Source organism: Phasianus colchicus, chromosome 6 (assembly GCF_987193195.1).
Source record: "Phasianus colchicus chromosome 6, bPhaCol1.hap1.1, whole genome shotgun sequence".
NCBI lineage: Eukaryota > Metazoa > Chordata > Aves > Galliformes > Phasianidae > Phasianus > Phasianus colchicus.
The window spans coordinates 53,480,229-53,499,874 of record NC_143441.1 but is presented as its reverse complement, the minus strand read 5'-3'; the positions used below and the strand labels follow the sequence as shown (position 1 = coordinate 53,499,874).

The 19,646-nt window shown below is 52.8% G+C and overlaps 1 protein-coding gene across 2 annotated transcripts; it reads left to right on the top strand.

Annotated features, from left to right (window-relative positions):
• The first annotated feature begins 624 nt into the window (after positions 1-624).
• On the top strand, positions 625-10,820 carry ASB10 (ankyrin repeat and SOCS box containing 10). Of its 2 annotated transcripts, none has more exons than XM_031613808.2 (5): positions 625-1,054; positions 4,383-4,650; positions 5,206-5,710; positions 6,768-6,881; positions 7,015-10,819. In XM_031613808.2, the coding sequence occupies exons 1-5, from the start codon at positions 757-759 to the stop codon at positions 7,198-7,200; spliced, it is 1,371 nt and encodes a 456-aa protein (XP_031469668.1). In that variant the 5' UTR covers positions 625-756; the 3' UTR covers positions 7,201-10,819. The 2 variants fall into 2 exon arrangements, with proteins under 2 accessions (XP_031469668.1, XP_089999473.1); XM_090143347.1 differs by lacking the exon at positions 625-1,054 and adding an exon at positions 2,469-3,239 and having other exon boundaries at positions 7,015-10,820.
• The last annotated feature ends 8,826 nt before the right edge of the window (positions 10,821-19,646 follow it).

The following is a 19,646-nucleotide window of genomic DNA, read 5'->3' as shown; positions in this document are numbered from 1 at the left end:
CCTGAACCTATGTCAAGCCACCGCAACATCATGGCTAACAAGATCTGCTTTCTATCTCACCACAAGCCTCAATGGCTGCATTTGGGCATCCAAAATGTGGCTTCTGGATGGTGCATTGCACAGCTGGACACAACCTACCAAGAGACCTAAAGGCATTACCAACATCCCAAGGTTCCCATAGGAACTGTCTGCTGCAGTGCCAGGAGATGAAGCTGACCCTCCCAGGGTTTAGCCTGTGCTCATCAGGGTACAGGCTTCCTCACTGCCCTTGTGTTCATTGCCGTTCCCAGAGCAGCACATGGGCTTTGGGAGGGCTTTTTTAGTCCTTATGGATTGACCTGAAGGGAATACCTCAGTACTCTGTCTCATATGATTACTGACAACACCCTCCCCACCACCACCCTTGTCTCTGCTCCCTTGTTTCCAAGGTGGGGGCACAGTGCAGGGCAGGGATTCTGTAGAGTGAACCAGAAAGCAAGGAGCAAAGTCTGAGGCCGCCTCTGTCCTGTGCGCAGCTCAGTCTATGCTGGTGACTGCATCCAGCAGCTGAAAATAAACTCCTGGAAGGTGGGAGGTCGCAGGGGAGCTGCCAAGCAGGACTATTTATATGGGGGTGAGTTAAGCCTGTGCCCAAACCCAGCCCAGAGCTGGGAAGCTGCAAACTGGGAGCAGTCTGCACAGGAGGCAGCCTGAGACAATAAACTCTTGGCTGCAGCAGGTTTGCAAGGTTTGGAGTTGTCCTCTGTGCTGCCCATCATGGACTGCTCCTTTCCCTTCAGCTCTGCCACGCAGCGCTCGCTGCAGCGGGACAAGGAGCAGCTGGATCAGCAGAGGTGCTCTCGGCCCCAGTCCCACCACACCGAGCGCAGTGTGGCTGCCCAGCAGTCCCGGGTCGGCCGCATGGAGCCCCTGCAGTGCCAGGATGTGCTGGTGCAGAACGCGCTCTTCACCGGGGACCTGGAGATGGTTCAGAAGTTCTTCACCCGGAGCACAGCCATCAACCTCATCATTGAGACCAGGAGTGAGGAGCTGCGCTGGACCAGCAAGAAATTTGGTGGGTGTGCAGAGTGGGAACGCGGAGAGGAGGCTGTTGGTGACGGCCTGTGCCAGGGAGGAGAGGCTGAGGATGAAGGCTGCTGTGCAGAGGCGTGGGCTCTCCTCAAGCACCCTGGCACAAGGCTGCAGACCGTATTGACTGAGTTGAGCTTTGTGGGGATCCATGCTAGCAAGAGGCAACAGGAGGGGTGAGCTTTCAGATGCAGGTGCTGACACTTTTTGGATGGTGAAGGTTACTGAGATCCAGGATTTTTATAACCATGTTCTATATTGCTACAGTCTACTTAGGAAGAAAAATACAAATGTTATTTCCCTTTGCATAACTGAGACCACTTATTAGAAAGCTGTTAATTGCATGCTTTAATTCCTGCCCTGTGCTGGGCTGGCTGGCACTTCAGCAGCTCGCTTATAAAATCTGTGTCCCAGAGAAAACAGAGTAGCTTCTGTAAAACAATGTCACCCCGAAGTGAATGTTATCACCAAAGATTCAAAATGTGAAAAACCCAACCAAACAGGTCTGTGCATCAAGCCCGGACCAAAGATGAAATGCAGAACGCTTCAGACACACCTGAGTCTTTGGCTGTGTGTCCCTGAACTGCACAAATGGGTGCTGAAACGTGCCAAGCGATGACCTAAAATTAGAGCCCCGTGACCTGGCATTACTGAGGTTCCTCCCTGCTGGTATTTGAGCAGCCCCCAGGAGGTGTCCATGCGCGGTGTTACTGACACCAACTCACACCACCTTTTGTCTCCCAGTTCTTTAAGAATTGGGGAACTCGGGCTCTTATTGGGTACTTGTTTACGTCTTTGGGGAAATTGAGGTGAGGCAGTGCGCCGAGGGCTTCCCTCCTGTTACTCTTTCATGCACTGTGTTGTGTCTGGGCTGCTGGTGGTGAAGTCTGCACAGGCAAAAGATGCTTTAGGATATCAGGATAGAGTGCAGTCATTTATTTCCATTATTAGGAAAATAAGGTTTCCCATTTTATACTCTACTCTGGTCTCCTGTGTCGTCGTGGTTGCTGTCAGTTAGTTTGCTTTGGCTGCATGATCTGAATGGCATGACACAAAATGAAACCTTTCAAGAAGTTCGGAGTGTTTGTTAGAACGTGCTCTGAACAAATCATGGTAACAAGAAGTGTGAGCAAAGTGCTCTTCTGAAACCAGTGCAGGGGGAGGATGTGTTTGTGCAGCAAGTGGGGAAGGAAAAATGACATCTTAGAGTGAAAGGACAGCAGTGAGAAATGCCCAGTGATGGGACTGTCAGAGGATGGGAAAAAGCAGAACTTAAACTGTAGGAGCTCTCAGCAAGGCTGAATTTCAAGGAAATGTAGGAAGAGATCTAAAGGATAATCACATTCTATGTTTTCACTTGGCTTGTAATGCATCATTCCCCATCCTTGATCTACTTCTAATGCTACTTTGACTTCGAGCTTTGATAAGAAATAACTTTCCTGTTGCTTGTTTAAAAACCTGCCTGGTGCCACTGACTTGGCTGGAACCAGCAAAGAGGGGTGAATGCAGCACTGGATGGAGCCAGCAGCAAGGCAGCTACGTGCTGTGAGTGCACAGTCAGCTACACGATGCTGCAGTGGCACAGGCAGCAGTGGGGTGACAGCAGACGCTGCTCCCTCTTGTCCTGTCAGTGATGTCCTGCCTTTACCCTCCTCCTCTGCCCCACATGCTGTGGTGTGGTGCTGCAGGGGTTCCCTGTACGGCAGCGATGCAGAAGCGCTGCTGCCTGGTGGGAGATTCTTCCCTGCCCCTGGCACTATTGCAGGGTCACGAGGGTTCCCAAAATAGTAGAGAGATCTGAGTCGTTCCCAGCCCGAGCCAAGCAGGGCTGTGACATGTCCCTGTTCCCAGACAGGCAGTGCAGGGCACGGCGCTGGTGGGGCTGTGCCACAGGCTGTGGAGGCAGCGGGTCCGGCCGTGGCTCCGTCTGCAGGCTGGGTTCTGCATCATGGGCAGTCCCATGGGCAGAGGGGATGAGCAGCGGGAGCCCATCTGCACACGGAAGGCGGAGGGCCCAGCCCAGGCTTTCTGGCAGGCACTACTGGCAGGGGAGCAGGGGGTTGTGGCCGATCTCCTCAGCCACCCTCAGCACCAGCTCAGTCCCAGCGTGGTGTTTGACACCAGTGACCTGGAGGAGTGGAGGAACTACCGCTTCAATTTCCGTGGGCTGAGTACGAGGGCTGCTGCATGGGGCTGCTGGGCGTGCGCTCAGAGCTTTGCTTCTGCTGCAGGGCGTAGAACTGTGTGCTACGGGTGCTGCTTTGGCTGTGGAGAGGTGGGGATGAGAGTGAGTACTGGATGTGGCGGGGTGCCCCTGTGTGTGGTTGGGAGTGTGAGGTGTGCTCTGGGTACCCAGCCCTTGTATGGGCTGTGTGGGAAAGCTTCTGGGTTTCCCCTCTAAACAGGAATTCAGGTTCCAGGTTGTGCTCCCATAGCCTGCTTCCATGTCTCTGTGCTTTCTGTGCAGCTGAGCTGGCTGCAGGGCTGCTGGTGCTCTCTGCAAGCTGTTGTGGATGAGGAGTTGCCTCAGCTCTGTGCCGGGTCCTTGGGAAGGTTCTGTTTGAACCCAGTCCCATAAAAACAGCTGAGTGCATGCTGAGAAGAGGTAAGAGGGAAGCGGTCCTGAGCGATCGTGTGGCCTGGGATGGGACACAGCCCTGCAGCTCAGTCCAAAGAGGCAGCAGGAAGCATGATTGAAGGAGGGCTCTTTCTTAACAGCTACAGGCTGTGTGCCTGTAGACTGTACCAGCTCAGCAGTGGTTCCAGCTGGGTCAGCATCTTTAGGAACTGGCAGCTTTCAGCTGCTCCTCTGGCACAGGCCCTGGATGACCATCTCTGCTGAGACTTGCTTGTCTGTGCCACACTCAGGGCTTTTCTTTGTGACAGCCTGCTCCAGCAACCATTTGTTTTGCTGCTTGGTCCTTCTTTGGTGGTGCCTCACGCATGCTGTTCTCCCCAGCCACCGTGTTGCTCTCAGCCCTGCCTTTGCCCAGTCTCCTCACCCACTGTGCTCCTGCCAGCAGAAGTCTTGTGCTGCTCAGGTGAGCTGCTGATGAGAAGCCAAACCCTGGGAAAGGCCTTGGCCCTGGGGCTTCTTCTGCTCCCTTGGGCAGGCACAGCATGCAGCCTCAGCCAAATCCTGGCTGTCCTGTGCCCTCAGCAGGCCAGGCCCAAGGCAGAGACTTTGGTAACTGGCAGGAAGAGAGCTCCTTGAGGGAAAGCCCCAGTCTCAGGAGGTATATTATGTACCCTTAGAACAGGGCAGCTCTGGACCCAGGGCTGGATGTGGCTCCCTGACTCCCCTTTCTCTGCAGGACTGTGGTCTCTGAGCTATGAGCAAGAGCTCACCACACCACTACACATCACAGCCAGCCGGGGCTACACAGACTGCCTGCAGCTCCTGCTGCTCAGGGGTGCTGCCGTCAACTTTGCACCGGGGGGTAAGACTGCCCTGCACGAGGCTTGTGTGGCAGCCAGCGCTGACTGCGTGCGTCTGCTGCTCAGCTTTGGTGCTGACCCTGAGGCTGTCTCTGAGGATGGCTACAAGCCTCTGCATCTCTGCAAGAGTCCAGACTCCATCAAGTGAGTTCTGCCCAAGGGGAATAGGGGGATCTCCCCTGCTTGAGCCTCACCTTGTGCGGAAGGGATCCTTCCACACACCTGCAGGTGGGCTGGTGGATGCGGCCAGTTGGCTGATGCATAGGGCGGCTTGGCTGCATATTCCTGGGCCAGGGCCATCTCAGATGCCTGCCAGATGACTGCAGGCTCCAGATCTCAGAGCTGATGCAGCTGAATGTGGTACTGCTGCCTTGCTGCCCGCTGGCAGCACAGAGCTGATGGGTGATGCTGTGGAACTCGAGGCATGCGTGTGCCGATGGATGTGGATGCAGACCCCGGGTGTACTGACACTTATCAGCCACCTGTGGAAAGAAAGGAGGCTGGGTTATGGGAAATAGAATCTCTGCTGCCCAGCTGTCCTGGCTTAAACCCACTGTTCCAGGCATGAGGAGCTGGGATTTGGGGATTCTTGGGAGTTGTGAAAGCCATGGGGTGGTGCAGACAAGAAGATGTGGGGGTTGCAGGTAGGATAGGAGTGGTAGGGGAGGGGCTGTCACTGAGTCTTCTTGGCCCTCACAGGTGCGTTCAGCAGCTGCTGAAGCACGGTGCCCATGTAAACAGCCGGACAGAGGAGGAGGAGGACACAGCGCTGCACGTGGCAGCACGGCACGGCCTCGCCGATCACGTCCAGCTGCTGCTGCAACACGGAGCGGAGCTGGAGGCGAGGAACGAGGAGGGGCAGACGCCGCTGAATGCCGCCTGCGCGCAGCCCCACTCGCCCCAGGACACGGAGCGCTACTACAAGGTTTGCCAGCTGCTGGTGGAGAGCGGTGCCAGCGTCAACGCTGCTGACAGGGACCATCAGCACCCACTGCACTTGGCCTGCAAGAACGCCAGCGCTCAGATAGCAGAGCTACTGCTGGCCCGGGGTGCAAACGTCAACATCATGAACTACAGCGGCAACACAGCCCTGCACAACATCCTGCAGACAGCTGCCTACAAGCTGGAGCACCATCCCGAGCTCGTGGTGCGGACCCTGCTCAACTACGGGGCCATCCGCATCTGGCCTGGCTCCCTCCTCAAGGTGCGTGGGGCTGGCAGTGCAGCGGGGAGGGCAGACAGCGGCATCGGGACTGCAGTGGGAGTGAGGGTGATCCTGACACAGCAGGTTGTGCTCTGGGCTTGCTGGCCTGGCTGCTTCCTCCCAGTGCCTGGGGGAGAAGGAAAAGCTGCTATTGCTAAGGGATTTCCTGAAGCTTTCTCCCTGGGACATATTCTCCAGTGGAGTTCTACAGCACCCATCTGCTCAGCCGTATGGAGAATCCCTGCCAAGTTTCCATAGCTGCTTGCCTCAGGAAGCGCTGCCTTCCTTCTTCTCAGGTGCTGGTTCTCCTCCCTGGGGTGCATCCTCCAGCTCATGCTTCCCCTGCAAGACACCAGCAAATGAAGAGTTAAGTTCCTGTCTTAATTCCTGAGCAGTGCAATAATTACCCAGCCCGGAGATCAGCAGATTGCTCTCCCCTTTGGGAAAATACAGGAAAATCAACAATTAACACTAATTAATCTCCTATTAACGCCAGATAATGAGGATCACTCTTACAGCCGGAATAGACTCTGACAGTGGCTGCTGGCCTGGGCCATAGGGAGTGGGAACCCGGAGCTGTGGGGCTGTGCTGGGTACAGCCACGTGTGGGTGCTGTGTGTTCCCAAGACCGTGCTGGTGTAAGAGAAACCGTCACAAGTGTGTCTCTTGCACTTCTGGGTGCTGTGAAAACACGGGCACGGTGCACAGCAGAGATTTGTGTCGCACCAAATGTGTACGATCCCTTTCTGGGGCTCACAGGGGCGTGGTGCTGGGGCTCCAATTACACACAGCGCAGGCAGAGGATGTCTGCAGCCTTGCCCAGCACAGTGCAGCCCCGAGAGCCCCTCGGAGCTCCCATCAGAAGGGCTGCGCTTCGGTCCTGCTGCACACAGGATGGCGTCAGTCCCTGCCCCATGCTCCTGCTCTGACCAGACGTGTGAGGAAAGCAGCCAGGCGCACAGCACAGGGGTGGAATGCCGAGGCTGTTTTTTTCTGAGAGGTGAGGGTGTGACCCACAGGACCGCGGGTCCATCCATGGGCTGCCTCCCACGCACAGGTGCTGCGGTACTGCAATGCCTGCCCGCGTGCCATCGAGGCCCTGATGAACTGCTACGACCACGTGCGTGTGTCTGAGGAGTGGGTGTCAGCGGTGCCAGCAGAAGTTGTGCAGGTGAGGGATGGCAGGTCTGGGAACGGGGCTGGGGGGCCCTGCAGGGCGGCAGGGGGGAGAGCTGCACCCAGGCGCCGGGGCAGAGTGGGATCGTCCATTCTGTGTGTCTCTGACCTCTGTTCTCTCCCCACAGAAGTATCCCCGTTTCTACCAGTCGCTGTTCTCCCTGCAGCAGAGGCCCCGCTCCCTGCAGCACCTGGCCCGCTGTGCGCTCAGGGCCTTCCTGGAGGGCCGGCTGCTCCCGGTGCTCTCCCAGCTGCACCTGCCCAGCGCCCTGCACCGCTTCCTGCTGCTCAGCTTCGAGGACATTCTCTACTGAGTGCGTGGCCCTACATCCCACTGTCTTTCTGTGCACTTTACATCCTTCCTGCTGATCCCTTCCCTCTTGCTGCACTATGCCAGTGCCTCTGCTGTGCTGTCCCTGCCATCCCTGTGTGCTGCCTCCCGTTCCTACGGAGCGCTCCATGCACCCACACTAACCAGGACGAGCTCCAGACTCACCAAGAAAAGCAAGAGATGAGGATCAGGGCATTCTGTGGATCGGGGAAACGTGCTGGACTGATCTCAGCTTTGTTGTAGACCATCCACCTTCCTATCCCAAACCTACAAATTCTAACCAGACCCAGGCTGCTCTGCTGTCACGGACATCTGTTGGATCTTATATTTGTCATGTTTACAGTCTGTACACAAGGCTTTTTGGAATACTCACTAATAAATGCCAGCCTACAACTTCTGCCCTGGCTTGCAGACTGCATGTCCCAGCTCATGTGCACAGCAGCTCGTGTACTCAGACCTGTGTGTCCATCTGCTCCTCTGAGGACCCAGGGACGAAAGGTGCTTGGCGTGGAGCTGAGGCCTCCTGAATGCACTCTTCCCATGCAGGTGCAGTGTCTGGATTTGCCTGGCCTTGCAGCTTACGGCAGTGCTTGTGCCAGCTCCAGGGCTGTGGGCCGAGGAGGAAGCGTGCCTTAGGCACAGAGCAGCCTGGTCCTGTGCCCCCAGCCACTGACAGCTCAGTGCAGGGCCACGCACAGCTCATGCTGCGCTGTGAGAAAGGTAGAGGTAGCATCTGCTGTGATTTTAAGTCAGTGCTGTCAAGGCTAAGCAGCTCTCAGCTATTTGCTGGAAGTTAATTCGATCCTGTCACTGCCTCAGGGACTGCCTGGGCTGCTGCTGTCTGGCAGAGTATGTGCTAGGACAGCACTGTGATCGCTCCTCTTTGTGCAATGATCTTCTGAAGCCTCTGAATATCCAGACTGGCTCCAGGGCGCAGGGACATGCAGAGCTGAAGGCTGAGCAGTGGGACAGAGCCAGGGCTTCTGCCTCTGCCTGGAGCATAGCTCTGCTCCCCATTGCCACTGCCTTGCACAGCCAGTCCATGCTGCTCTGCAGTAGTGAGCTTGACACAACGGTGAGTTGTGGTGTGCTATTCCTTGTGTATTTGCACCAGGGATGCATCACGCAGGTTGCTAACGGGATACAATATGGATGTGTGCTCTTAGGCTCACAGTGTGTGCCAGGAAGCTGGCTGCAGCAGTCTGCATGCCCAGGTAATATGGTCACAGCGTAAAGATGATGTAACCCAAAAAGGATTGAGAGCTTGCTTTATGGCATCAGTGGGCAGGGAGAGGAGGTGATTTCCAACATCTGCCTACAAAACAGCAGGAGGAGAGCAAGGGAGAGCTTTTGAATACATGGGATAACAGTCCCTGCTTGTAGTATGCTTCAGGAGTGCATCTGCCTTGAACCAGAGCTGGAACCCAGCGTGAAGTCACCACCTCCCTGCTGGCCAAGCTCACATGACTGCTCAGGGTGATTTGTTTATGGGAACAAGTCCCATAGCCTAATTCTTGCAATTTGAACCACTTTTTATAGTGGTTTATAGTTTGCTTTTTGGTATGATGTATATCTGGTTGGAGGAAGGACAAAATAGGAGGGCCTGTCTCATGGTGATGGTGTGGATTTGGGTTGCCTTAAGCTGGCTGGACATCCTTGGTATGGAGGCTGCCTACAGAGCAGTGCATGTGGGCTCCTCTTTTTTTTTTTTTTTTTAGGTTTGGCTGAGTTGAAAAAGACCACAATGCTCATCCAGTTCCGACTTCATTCAGACCTCACCTGATTCAAACGAGCACCAGGGCACAAACAGGCATAGAGCTACAAGTCCAGTCTGTAGGAAGCTGAGCTGTGAAGCTGTGCTCACGAAAGCCTCAGAAAAGTACGTGGAGTGGTCCCTCAGGAGAGGAGGATCTACAATATCTTATCATAGAATCACTGTATGCAGTGGCCTGGGTTGCAAAGCACCACAATGCTCATCCAGTTCTAACCCTCTGCTGTGTGCAGGTCACCAACCAGCAGCCCAGGCTGCCCAGAGCCACATCCAGCCTGGCCTTGAATGCCTGCAGGGATGGGGCATCCACAGCCTCCTTGGGCAACCTGTTCCAGTGCCTCGCCGCCCTCTGGGTGAAAAACTTCCTCCTAATATCCAACCTAAACCTCCCCTGTCTCTGTTTAAAACCATTCCCCCTTGTCCTATCACCATCCACACTTTCCAGTGCTGTCCTGCAGTAATGTATGTTCAGTAATGTGTACTGAGCTACTAAGATAATATCATTTTTGTGAGGTCGGGGGAGGCCTGAATTTAATTGTTCCACTTTGTCAATTTCTCACAGCTGTTAGACTTCAGGCCCAGCCCCATACCACTTCTGGCACTGGGATCTGCCCTGCATTTCAGTGCTGAGGGCAGTGCAGTCTGAAAGAGGTCAACCTACAGAATATCTCTGTTTCTGCAACCAGAGGAGCACACAGTGCCCCTGCACATGTGGACAGCCCAATTCCAGGAGCTGCCTGTCCTCTTTGGGCACCTGTTGTGATGCAGGAGCTGCACTGAAACTGGCTCGAATCTGTTTTCACTGTCACATGGAGCTGCTGACTGCGGCTGCAGCCAGGTGCCAGGAATGCCTCCTGGGCACATGCAGTTGTTCAGCTTCGGTATCGCCTGTACTTTGGGGCAGAGCAAAGGGAGGCACCCTCGTGACTGGCAGAGTAATGTGAGCCCATGGCTGTGCTCAGGAACAAAGCTGTCCCATTTCCAAGCAGAAGTTTCCATCCCAACCGCAGCTGCTGGGTGTCACTCTGCCCTTCTCTAAAAACATTGCCCATCCCTTCTTCCACAGCGTCCCCTTCCTCTAGCTGAAGGGTCAGTTTCCACTGATACCAGCTCTGGTGATGCTGTAACTCAGGTAAGGTGTTGTCTGGTTCCGGGCCCCTCACAGCCAGGAAGACACGGAGGCTCTGCAGTGTGTGCAGAGAAGGCAGTGGAGCTGTGAGGTCAGGAGCACAAATCTCACGTGGAGCAGCTGATGGAGCTGGGATTGTTCAGTCTGGAGGAGGCTTGGGGAGACCTGATGGCTCTCTACAACTGCCTGAAAGGAGGTGGTGGTGAGGTGGGGGTCGGCCTCTTCTCCCATGTAACAACGGTATGGTGAGAGGGAACAGCCTCAAGTTGTGCCAGGGGAGGCTCAGGTTGGATGTTAGGAGCAGGTTCTTCTCTGGAAGGGAGGCCAGGCACAGAAACAGGCTGCCCAGGGAGGTGGTGGAGTTGCTGTCCCTGGCACACCTCAACAACTCAATTAACACTGATCACATCGTCTATAGCCGACAGCTCATATTTCCCATACAACATGGTGTAGAACCAAGTCAAGTGACCTATAGGAGTCCAGACGTGTCATCTGTATGTAGTCAGCTCTATTGTTCAAGAAACGTTTGGATGCTGAACAGAGGAATATGGTTTAGTGGGGAAATGATGGTGGTAGGTGGACGGTTAGACTGGATGATCTTGGAGGTCTTTTCCAACCTTGGTGATTCTGTGACCTTTCCCTATGGGCTTCCCCGCCTCGGATATCTGCTTGACTCTTACCTGTCCTGTCCCTCAGTAAGCAGCATTATGTGCCACATTATCATATTTAGCAGCTCTGTGTGGATCTTTTTCTACCATGCATTTAACCTGTCAATTTTTGGACCCACATAATTGTGGGTCTAGAAGAGCATTATGATACTCTTCTAGAAAGAAGCTCTTAACTAAGTTGCACACTGTGCTCTCATCTCTTCCATTTGTCCTCATGCTGTCACCTTGTTTCATGGCATACCTTTAAACTCTTGCCTTCAAAAAATCTGTGCATTTGTGGACTGTTCTGCATCAACTACTCGAGATCTTACAGATCACTGCCTCTTCCCTCCTTAATCAGTCGGAATTCCATCTGGCTGTGTCACTCCTGTGTAAAAGCTGTCACCCACCCCTTAACCACAAGCACAGACCTTCCCGGGTCCTGGTGCATCCATTTGAGCTGAGAGGATTGGCCCTGAGCCTAGCATCCGAAACGTGGCTGCATTGTTTTGTACGGTTACTCTCAGCGCTGTGGCTGTGAGATGCACATAGCTGTGCTTGGCATCACCAGGTGCACAAGGCCCAGGAGCTGCTTTGGCAGCGGTGCTCTCCCGTCCAGAATCTCCTCTGTTCAGGTGGCACATAACACACCTTCTATTTCTTCTATTTCTCATTGCTGTCCACAATCTGGTCTCTGTATTAAAATGAAGCCTACATTCTTCGTGTTTCTGTGTTGTGCCTGGCACTTGGATACACTGAAGCCAGTTTTTCAGGAACCTGACATCCTGCAGATCCTGTTGTTCTGGCCAAGCACCATCTGACACCTTCACCATCCCAACATTTCATTTTTAACCACCTCAACAATTCTACCAAAAATTACTTTTCCTCTTCTCCCTGCTTGCTAATAACACATAGCACTGGTATGTGAATGGAATGCAGCTAGGAGTACTCCTGTCAGAGTTACATGGAATAACTGTTCTGTTACCCAGCTTCCTCAACTCAGTTAATACTGATCGCATCGCCTATAGCGGGCAGCTCATATTTCCCATACAACATGGTGTACAACCAAGTCAAGTGACCTACAGGAGTCCAGACACTTCATCTGTATGTAGTCAGTTATATTGAGTGCTTGTAGGCTTACAAAGAAAGAAAAAGAAGAAAAAAAAAAAAATCAACAAATGAACAAAAGCCCCAAATGTTTATAAGTAACTCTTTCACTTAGAAAGAACGAATGCTGTTCTTTGGGGCTCTGGCTTTCACTGATTCACCCTGAACATCCCTTGGCTGTTTACCTGGGACTGCTGGGGTCTATGCTGAACTAACTGCTCTCTATTTTCTTGGATATCTGCGAGCACATTAAATACCAGTCAGACATCAGGTTTCTTCCCTCAGTTATCTTAAGTTCCCCAGAGTGCCATGATTTGTCATGAAGAAAAACAAAAGGTCCAGTGAACTCATCAGCCAACTAAAAACTCTTGGATGCAAGTTATCCTCCCACAGACTGCAAAGATTGTTAATTAGTTCCTTTTGAGCATCTTCCTTAATCACTGATGGAATAGGCGGTGTACCACTACCACTGTGAAATATGAATATCATCCCTTGCTATTACCTTAAATGCAGAGCAGGAATACGTACCAGCTTATTTTGTCCACACACGGCAGCCTGAGGAAGGTGCCCAGACAGCGCAAGCTTTGGCATCCGTTACTCTGGAGTCCATGTTTTAAAAAACAAAGCGAAAAGGAATTGGTGAGGATTCAGACAAGAGCCACGAGCGAGCTGTGGATTGCCACTGATGCACAGCAGTGCACGTCTGGGCGAGGCGGTGGTTGCACACCACACTCAATTCCCAGGGTGCTGTGTGCAGCCCTGGGCACTGCAGGCAGAGGTGCGATGGTGCTCCGCCAGGACGGCCCCGCTCCTCCCGGTGGCATGGAAGCGTGGGGCAGCTGCGGTTCTTCAGCATCGCCAGCCCTTCTACCTGGCACTCGGAGATAAGATGAGGTCCGGTGCTGGAAATGGAAGCTGGGCAAAAACAGATTAGAAATGAGACGGGTTTTAATAGTGAGGATAATTAATCTGCTAGCTAATTGCCTCTTAGAATAGCTTATCGTGCTGAATGTAGATTTCTCATCTCTGTCACCTTTAAAACCACCACCAGGCCTGCCCTTGCCCAGGCCACGCTTCATCCTGTGCGGTGCTCAGCCCAAGTCCCAGGGTGATCAGAGTGCTTAATTACAGCACTGTAATCCATGATTCTTCACTCCCACGCTGGTCTGCTGCTGGCCTCCGCTGCAGCTGGGACTGCATCTGACCCTGGGGTAATTAAACAGCTCCACATTTCCACCAACAGCTCTGCTCATGGATACTTCTCTTGATGCCTCTGACTTCCCCTTAGCTCCCTGCACTGTATGAATGCTGGCTGGCACTGGCTCTGTTGAACTCCTTGCTCTGGATGTGCTGCACATTCTGGATTTGGAAAAAGACATTCTGAAATAAAAGGTGACGGTAGCTTATACTCCTGGTTCAATATTTTCTCTTGCTCAGTTCCATTCACAGACTTTGGCCCCTCTGGATGTGTCACCCTGTGGGACAGGACAGTGTCTGTGGAGCTCCAGAGGATCTCAGGATGAGGAGGGATACACATGAGGCTACTGCCATAAGTTTCTATGGGGACTCACCTGAGGAGGTTCTCCATGATGTTCAGACATCCCAAGGTCCTTTACCCCATGGCAGCAGAACCCTCAGCATTGCCCTGAGCTGCAGCCCCACACTGCAGTGCAGCCACAGGCAGAGCTCTCTGCTGACCTTACCGTATCAGCTTTGGCCCTGCCACAGCTCTGCTGGTGCTCAGTGCTTCTTGTGTCTCACAACCAGGAGCATGGAGACAAGTGCTCACACACCTCTGCTCCCATTCAGATGCTGATGCTCCCGTAGTACCAAAAGTATCTCATAGCTCACCAGTATGCAGCTGCTCAGACCAGGGCTGCTTCCTCAGCAGGCTAACTGGCCAGTGGGAAGGGGACAGAAAGAGCAAATGTCTAAATTACATGCTCTCTCACATAAAGAGAGCACATGAAGATCTCAGAATGAAATTAAGAAAATGCAGTATAGAGTGAAGAACTATTAGATGAGTGTGTAACTTGTCAGAAAACCCCATTTGGGGACAGTTACCTGTACTGAAGATGCAGTGTTAAGCAGGGGCTTACCTGGAGGGCTGTCCTGCACCTGCACTGCTCACAGGTGTTGAAAACCCACACAAAGGAACAGCCATTGTGCTTATTTAACCTGCAGAAGATGCTGCACCTGCTGGGGCTGCAGACCTGTAAGTAAAAATACCAAGTTCTCCCCTAAAGGCAGCAAAGCCCAGCTCCAGGGGCCATAATAAGGCCCAACCTGCCAGAGATGGGGCATGCTGAGATCATGGCAGAGGCTGAAAGCCTGAAAGGATCAGTCTGTCTGGAGGAGAGGAGGCTCAGGGGATCTCATCAGTGTCCACAAACACCTGAAGGGAGGGTACAAGGAGATGGAACTCTCAATGTTCACAGGGCCAGGAGAAGAGACAATGGGCACCAGCCAGAATTCAGGGGACTCTGAGCATCAGGTAACATTTTCTTACCATGCAGATGACTGAGTATTGGCACAGGTTTCTTGCCTGATATTATGGAGTCTCCTTCTTGGAGATATTCAGCAGCCATGTGGATGTGGTCCTGGGCCATGTGGGAGGGAGCTGGACCAAATGGGCTCCAGAGGCTCATTCCAACCCCAAGCACTCTATTACTCTCTGATGCTGTGACTGAATGGAGAGAGCCCTTTGCAAAGGCTCCTTGGTAACCTCCAAGAACCTCCAACCTCTTCTTTCCCCTGCTCAATCTCCTACAGCCAGGGGCCAACAGCATGCCAGCTAGAGCATCATACAAAATGGACCCTATCTCACCTGTTGAGAACTCTACTCTGCCTTGAGCAGTTCTCTGCTTATGAAGGTGGTGACTTGGAGATGGTTTCTCCCTTAAGATCTCACACTTGCCTTGTTCTTTCTTTCTCTCTCCCTTCTCCCCATTCTGTCTGTATCAGAAGCTATATTTCCTGAGCAATGCCTCTGATCTCCATTGGGAACAGTCATGGTGCAGCTGAGGAGCTGCATTGATGGTTGTAGCAGAAATGCTGTCACAGCTTGAAGCAGTGATTGAGCACCTGGTGGGAAAGCAGGGCCAGCCCAGGGGAGCTCAGGTGCATGAAATGTACCTGAGTGATGGAAGGGGTGGAGCCAGGACCCACCCCTTCCACACCTCATTTGAGGGTTGGCAGTAGAGGTGAGGGTATTTCTCTTGAGATCTCTGCATCTCTAAGGTCTTCTGAAGGCAAGCAGCTTCTTGCCTTTGTTTCTATGCTCACTGCTGCATTTGGGCATATCCTCACTCGCTACAACCTGGGATCTTGTTGCTCTGCTGTCACTGCTGCACTTTTCCATTGTGTTACAATGGTCCTAGGAGAGATTATGCAGGTAGAAAATGAAGGTAACTTTGCAGCTCAAATGTGGGCACTGCTTTGGGAATGTTGCCCAGAACAACCGGTCTTGGTTTGCTGTACAGACGTGAGCCAAAAGCAAGCAGGAACTTTCAGCTGCACCTGATGCCAGAACAGCAGTGAGGCAACACCACTGCAGTGCTAACAGAAGCCAACCATGTGCCTTAGGACCCCAGGACTTTATCTGCAGCACTTGACTAATATCGCTCTTCCAGAGCAGGAAAAGCTAAAACCCTGGATAGAGGAGATGTTAGTTCTCCTAAACAGAACAGGCCTCAGAGATGTATGAAAGCTCCTACTTTTTCAAGGAGTAAGGAACTGAATTCAGGAGACCAGGGGCAGACAAGTCAGGTTTCAGTGCCATCTGTCTGCCTGCTGTGTGTGTCCAGCACTGGGTGCAGGATTCAAGAGGGGTGCCAGGAAATGTTGAAGTCCTGAAGTGGGATTGTGCTCTACTCATTGGCCTGGACCATGGTGTGATGTTTGCTGGGTAGACCTGCTGCCTGCTGAGGACGAGGGTGCTTCACCTGTGCATTGCTGTATTTTCTGCCTCACCCGTGGAGCCTGGGGCAAGGACAGATGGTGCAGATGTGCCTGGACTGACTGCTGTCACTCTGGGTACTGAAATGGTTGGCACCTTAGCTGATGAGACCCCAGAAAACCCAACAGCCCTCATTCCAGCTAAGAGAAAGTATTCTTCCAGGTGCTCTGCTGGGAGGGCTTTCTGTCTTCCCTTGTCCACCTGGGAAAGGGAGCTGTTAGATCAGGGAGAGGCAGCTTAAGAGCTGCTTCTGGGCACCCTCTGGATCACAGGGGGTGGCACACAGGATTGGCCCCCGTCACTGCTGCCCCTGCACAAGGCTTATCAGAAAGGTATGTGTGATGTTCTGGAGTGCCAGCTCTGACTCTAAACCCCAAAACGGATGACTGCATTTTCCTCACCTCCAAGTTATAGTCTTCCCTTATTTCAGAAATGCTGGCTTGGGCCAGGTCCTTGTAAGGAGCCTTCTGTTGTCCTGAGGGTTCATCAGTAGCAAAGCTACACATTTGGGAACGTCTCCTATAGTGAGGATCCTGGGTTCTTGCTATCCCAGCTGTTCCCAAGCATGCTCACAAGGAAGGAGAGGGCAGTTCAGCAGCTGCTGCGGGCATGAAGCTGAAGACAGAATCACATGGGGCAACGTGGCACAGGGGTGAAATGCAGTGAGGCTGCACCTCAGAGGCCAGCTGGAGCCACTGGTGCTCCTTGCACTCAAACTGCCTGCTGGGACAGGACCCACACGCCAGCCTGCCCTGAGCCTGCTGCCTCCAGGGCTGCTGGCTGCTGTTGGGCCACTTCATGGAGACGATCCAGCAGCAGTCTGTGCCTGAATGGGCCTAGCTTCTGTTAACACCCCAGCTATCCCATTCTATGAACTTCCCAAACTCTGAGTGAAACGTTTTGCTTTTAATGTGCTTAGTGGCTGTACTGCTGGAATGCCCAGAGGCCGTGGCCAGAGTCAGTCCTGTTTTGCCAGATTCTGTGCTCAGATCATGATAGAGACAGGCAGAGGCATAAAGCTAAGGTTGCATAGCAGTTTCCATTAGAAGGACCTGCTTCCCTTTGCAGGTAAGTTATTAAATGTTAACTGGTGCAGTTGTGTTTTGCCGGGCTGCGTGCCTGTCTCAGGCTGAACTTTTCCCTTTATAGCTACAACAAAATTAATTTTAATGATCTGCAGGGTAAGATTAAGGCATGTAGAGAGCCCTGGGCCTTTGCTTAGCCAACATCCTGTGTACCTGGAGGATCACCTTCACAACCCACTGTGCAGCGGCAGCTTGCAGTGCAGGAAGTGGGGCTGGCCTGGATGGTTCCTCTTCTGCCCAGCAGCACATGACCAACTGACCCCAAATGGCAATCCTCTGAGGAGCCCATTTGGTATGTATCTTCAAGGACATTTCCAGGGCTGACTTTCTCCCAGGATGCCTTACCCATGCTGAGCAGTTTGAAGTCACGTCTAAGTCTCTGTGTTGACCAGAGAGATCATTTAACCACCCTCAGCATAGACACTGAGTCAGATTGTCCACGGTTCTGCCTGCTGACCCCAGAAATGCAGGGATGCTGGCTGTCCTGTGCTCAGCTGCCTGCAGCAAGAAACAAAGGGGGGGAGGATGGAGCTCAGAAGTCCTAATGCTGAGAGCAACCAGGAGGAGGGGTAGGAAGCAGAGACAGGCTGAAGGAAGTCCAGGTCAGGCAGTGATATGCCAAAGGGGTAAAGTTGTTTTATCTGTAAGTGAAGAGCGCTGCCCTTCCCCACTGAATCTGAATTCATCACTCATGGCCCAGTACTGGGAGACTAAAGGCCAAGTGGTGAGGCTGACAAACATAGGCTGATAATGCAGTGAGCTCTGGAAAGATGGGAGACAGCAGGGCTCCTCCTGAAACACATTCCCATTTCAATGCCTGGTAATGTTCCAGCAAGGCTCTGAGGGCTGTCAGCAGTGCAGTGGGACTGGGAGCTTTACAAAATGCACATGCAATTCATATTTCTCGTGTTCCTGGTGTGCTGGACAGTGTACCTTCAGGAATGTGCAGGGAACATGCCAGATACCTGCAAAGTGGGGGATGGAGCCTGATAAAATGGAATAGAGTGGCTCCCTGTAGGGAAAGTGTGCAGGGAGAGAGAAACACACAGGGAGAGGGCTGAACAGCGGAGCTCTGAGCCTCAAGTGGAAGCCATGGAAACTGCATTTGTGCCAGACAGAAACTGAGGAAGATAAGACCTGGGATGCAGAAACAGGGAAAGCCCTTGGAAGTTCCAGCAGCGTTACAGTTACCACAGCTCAGACCCTCACTCTTCCCCTCTGGCTCACCTGCAATGGTGGCATTGTAGGAACGCCCAAACTCCACCTTGTTCAGTGTACACACTTGTACACAGCATTCGCTTTATTTTGCTTGCAAACCTTTTGTTTCCAGTCAGCAGTTTCCTCTCTGCATCTTTGCTTTATCATTCAGCAAATGAATTTCTACCTTTCTTTCCTGCAAAGTCTCACAAGTCAAAGCAAGCTGGAGTGTGCAGTAAGTGTAGTAAGGCTGAGAAGTTGTAATTCCTCTCTTCTGAGGGACCTGGCTCCCTGGAGTCACAGTCTGCACTGCCGCAGACATTGATGGACTGGGAGTCAGTGTCTGAAGGACAGGGGTTGCAGCTAATGTGTGTGATCAGGTAAGCAGCATCTCCTACGTGGTGAGATATTTAGGGACTCGCAGGGTGCAGGATATTGATTTGCAGAGGTCAGTATGGGATCTTGTATTACTGGCCTCGGGAAGGGCCTGCCCTTGGGCACAGGCAGTCACTGTTCCTGGTGGAGCCGTGCTCGTTTGCAGCTTTCTGTGTTTCCCCAGCAAGGGGACAAAGACAACATTCCCTAGTTGCTCTCAGAGACCTTGCTAACTTAGAGGGCAGTGTGATGCACAGCTCAAAGGCCACACTTAAAATATTCATTCAACAAATGGCCAAACCAAAGCTGCTGAGGAGTCGGATCTTGCTTGCAAATCCTTGATGTGGAGCACAAGTCTGGAGATCCAGTCACTCGTGATTACACCTTGTTCTCCATAGTCTAATGTGTCTTGGTAGCAGTGGAATGAACACAATTCCACATGTGAAGATGACTTCAGCCTGAGGGTTCCTTTCTCACAGAAATGTTTGACGGATGAAAGCGAAGAGTTGAGGCAAGGACAGCTAAAGGATGGGTGCTGACCTGCAGAACCTGATCGCCTTCCTTCTGGTGCCACCACTGATCCCTGAGGCAGGATTCATAGCAGTGCCAGCCTCCTGCCCAGTCTAGAACCTGGGCTCTTGTCCTAGGGAAGGGGCCAGACACAGATGGTCCCACAAGTGCTCACTTCTCCTTGGTGACCCAAGAGCCATTGGTCAGAGGTATTTCCTTAAGACTCTGAGGATAAACCACAGGAAAGGTATAGAACCATGCAGAAAGGGAAGGCTCTGTGCAGGGATTTAGGTTGTGCCCGGTTAGCAGAGGAAAGCTGAGGGCCCTGTAGTCAGCCTCATTTACGTGCTCTGCACAGGATTCTAGTATCTGTTCACAGAACACATCACTGAGGGCTGCAGGAAGGCAATGAGCCAGACGTCCTTGGAGACGGAGTAGAAGATGGTGCGTGTGGGGAGGAAATCCGTGCATTCCTACAGATGTCACTGCCACCAGGGATTGCAGGGAGCCCAGCAGCTAGAGGGACTGCACCTCTCAGCAGAAGCTGAGCACAGGGACACACAAGTTGCTGAGGGGGGGACTGCCGGGGAGATGGTAGCTGCTTGGAGCATAGCTGTCCCACTGAAAACACCATCAGGGTGCATTTAGAC

What these genes read in the sequence shown, in the direction of transcription:
- ASB10 (XM_031613808.2), top strand. Translation starts at nt 757, where the DNA reads ATGGACTGCTCCTTTCCCTTCAGCTCTGCCACGCAGCGCTCGCTGCAG. An exon ending in CTGGACCAGCAAGAAATTTG is followed by an intron (nt 1,055 to 4,382) that starts GTGGGTGTGCAG and finishes CTTTCTCTGCAG; the next exon opens with GACTGTGGTCTCTGAGCTAT. An exon ending in AAGAGTCCAGACTCCATCAA is followed by an intron (nt 4,651 to 5,205) that starts GTGAGTTCTGCC and finishes TGGCCCTCACAG; the next exon opens with GTGCGTTCAGCAGCTGCTGA.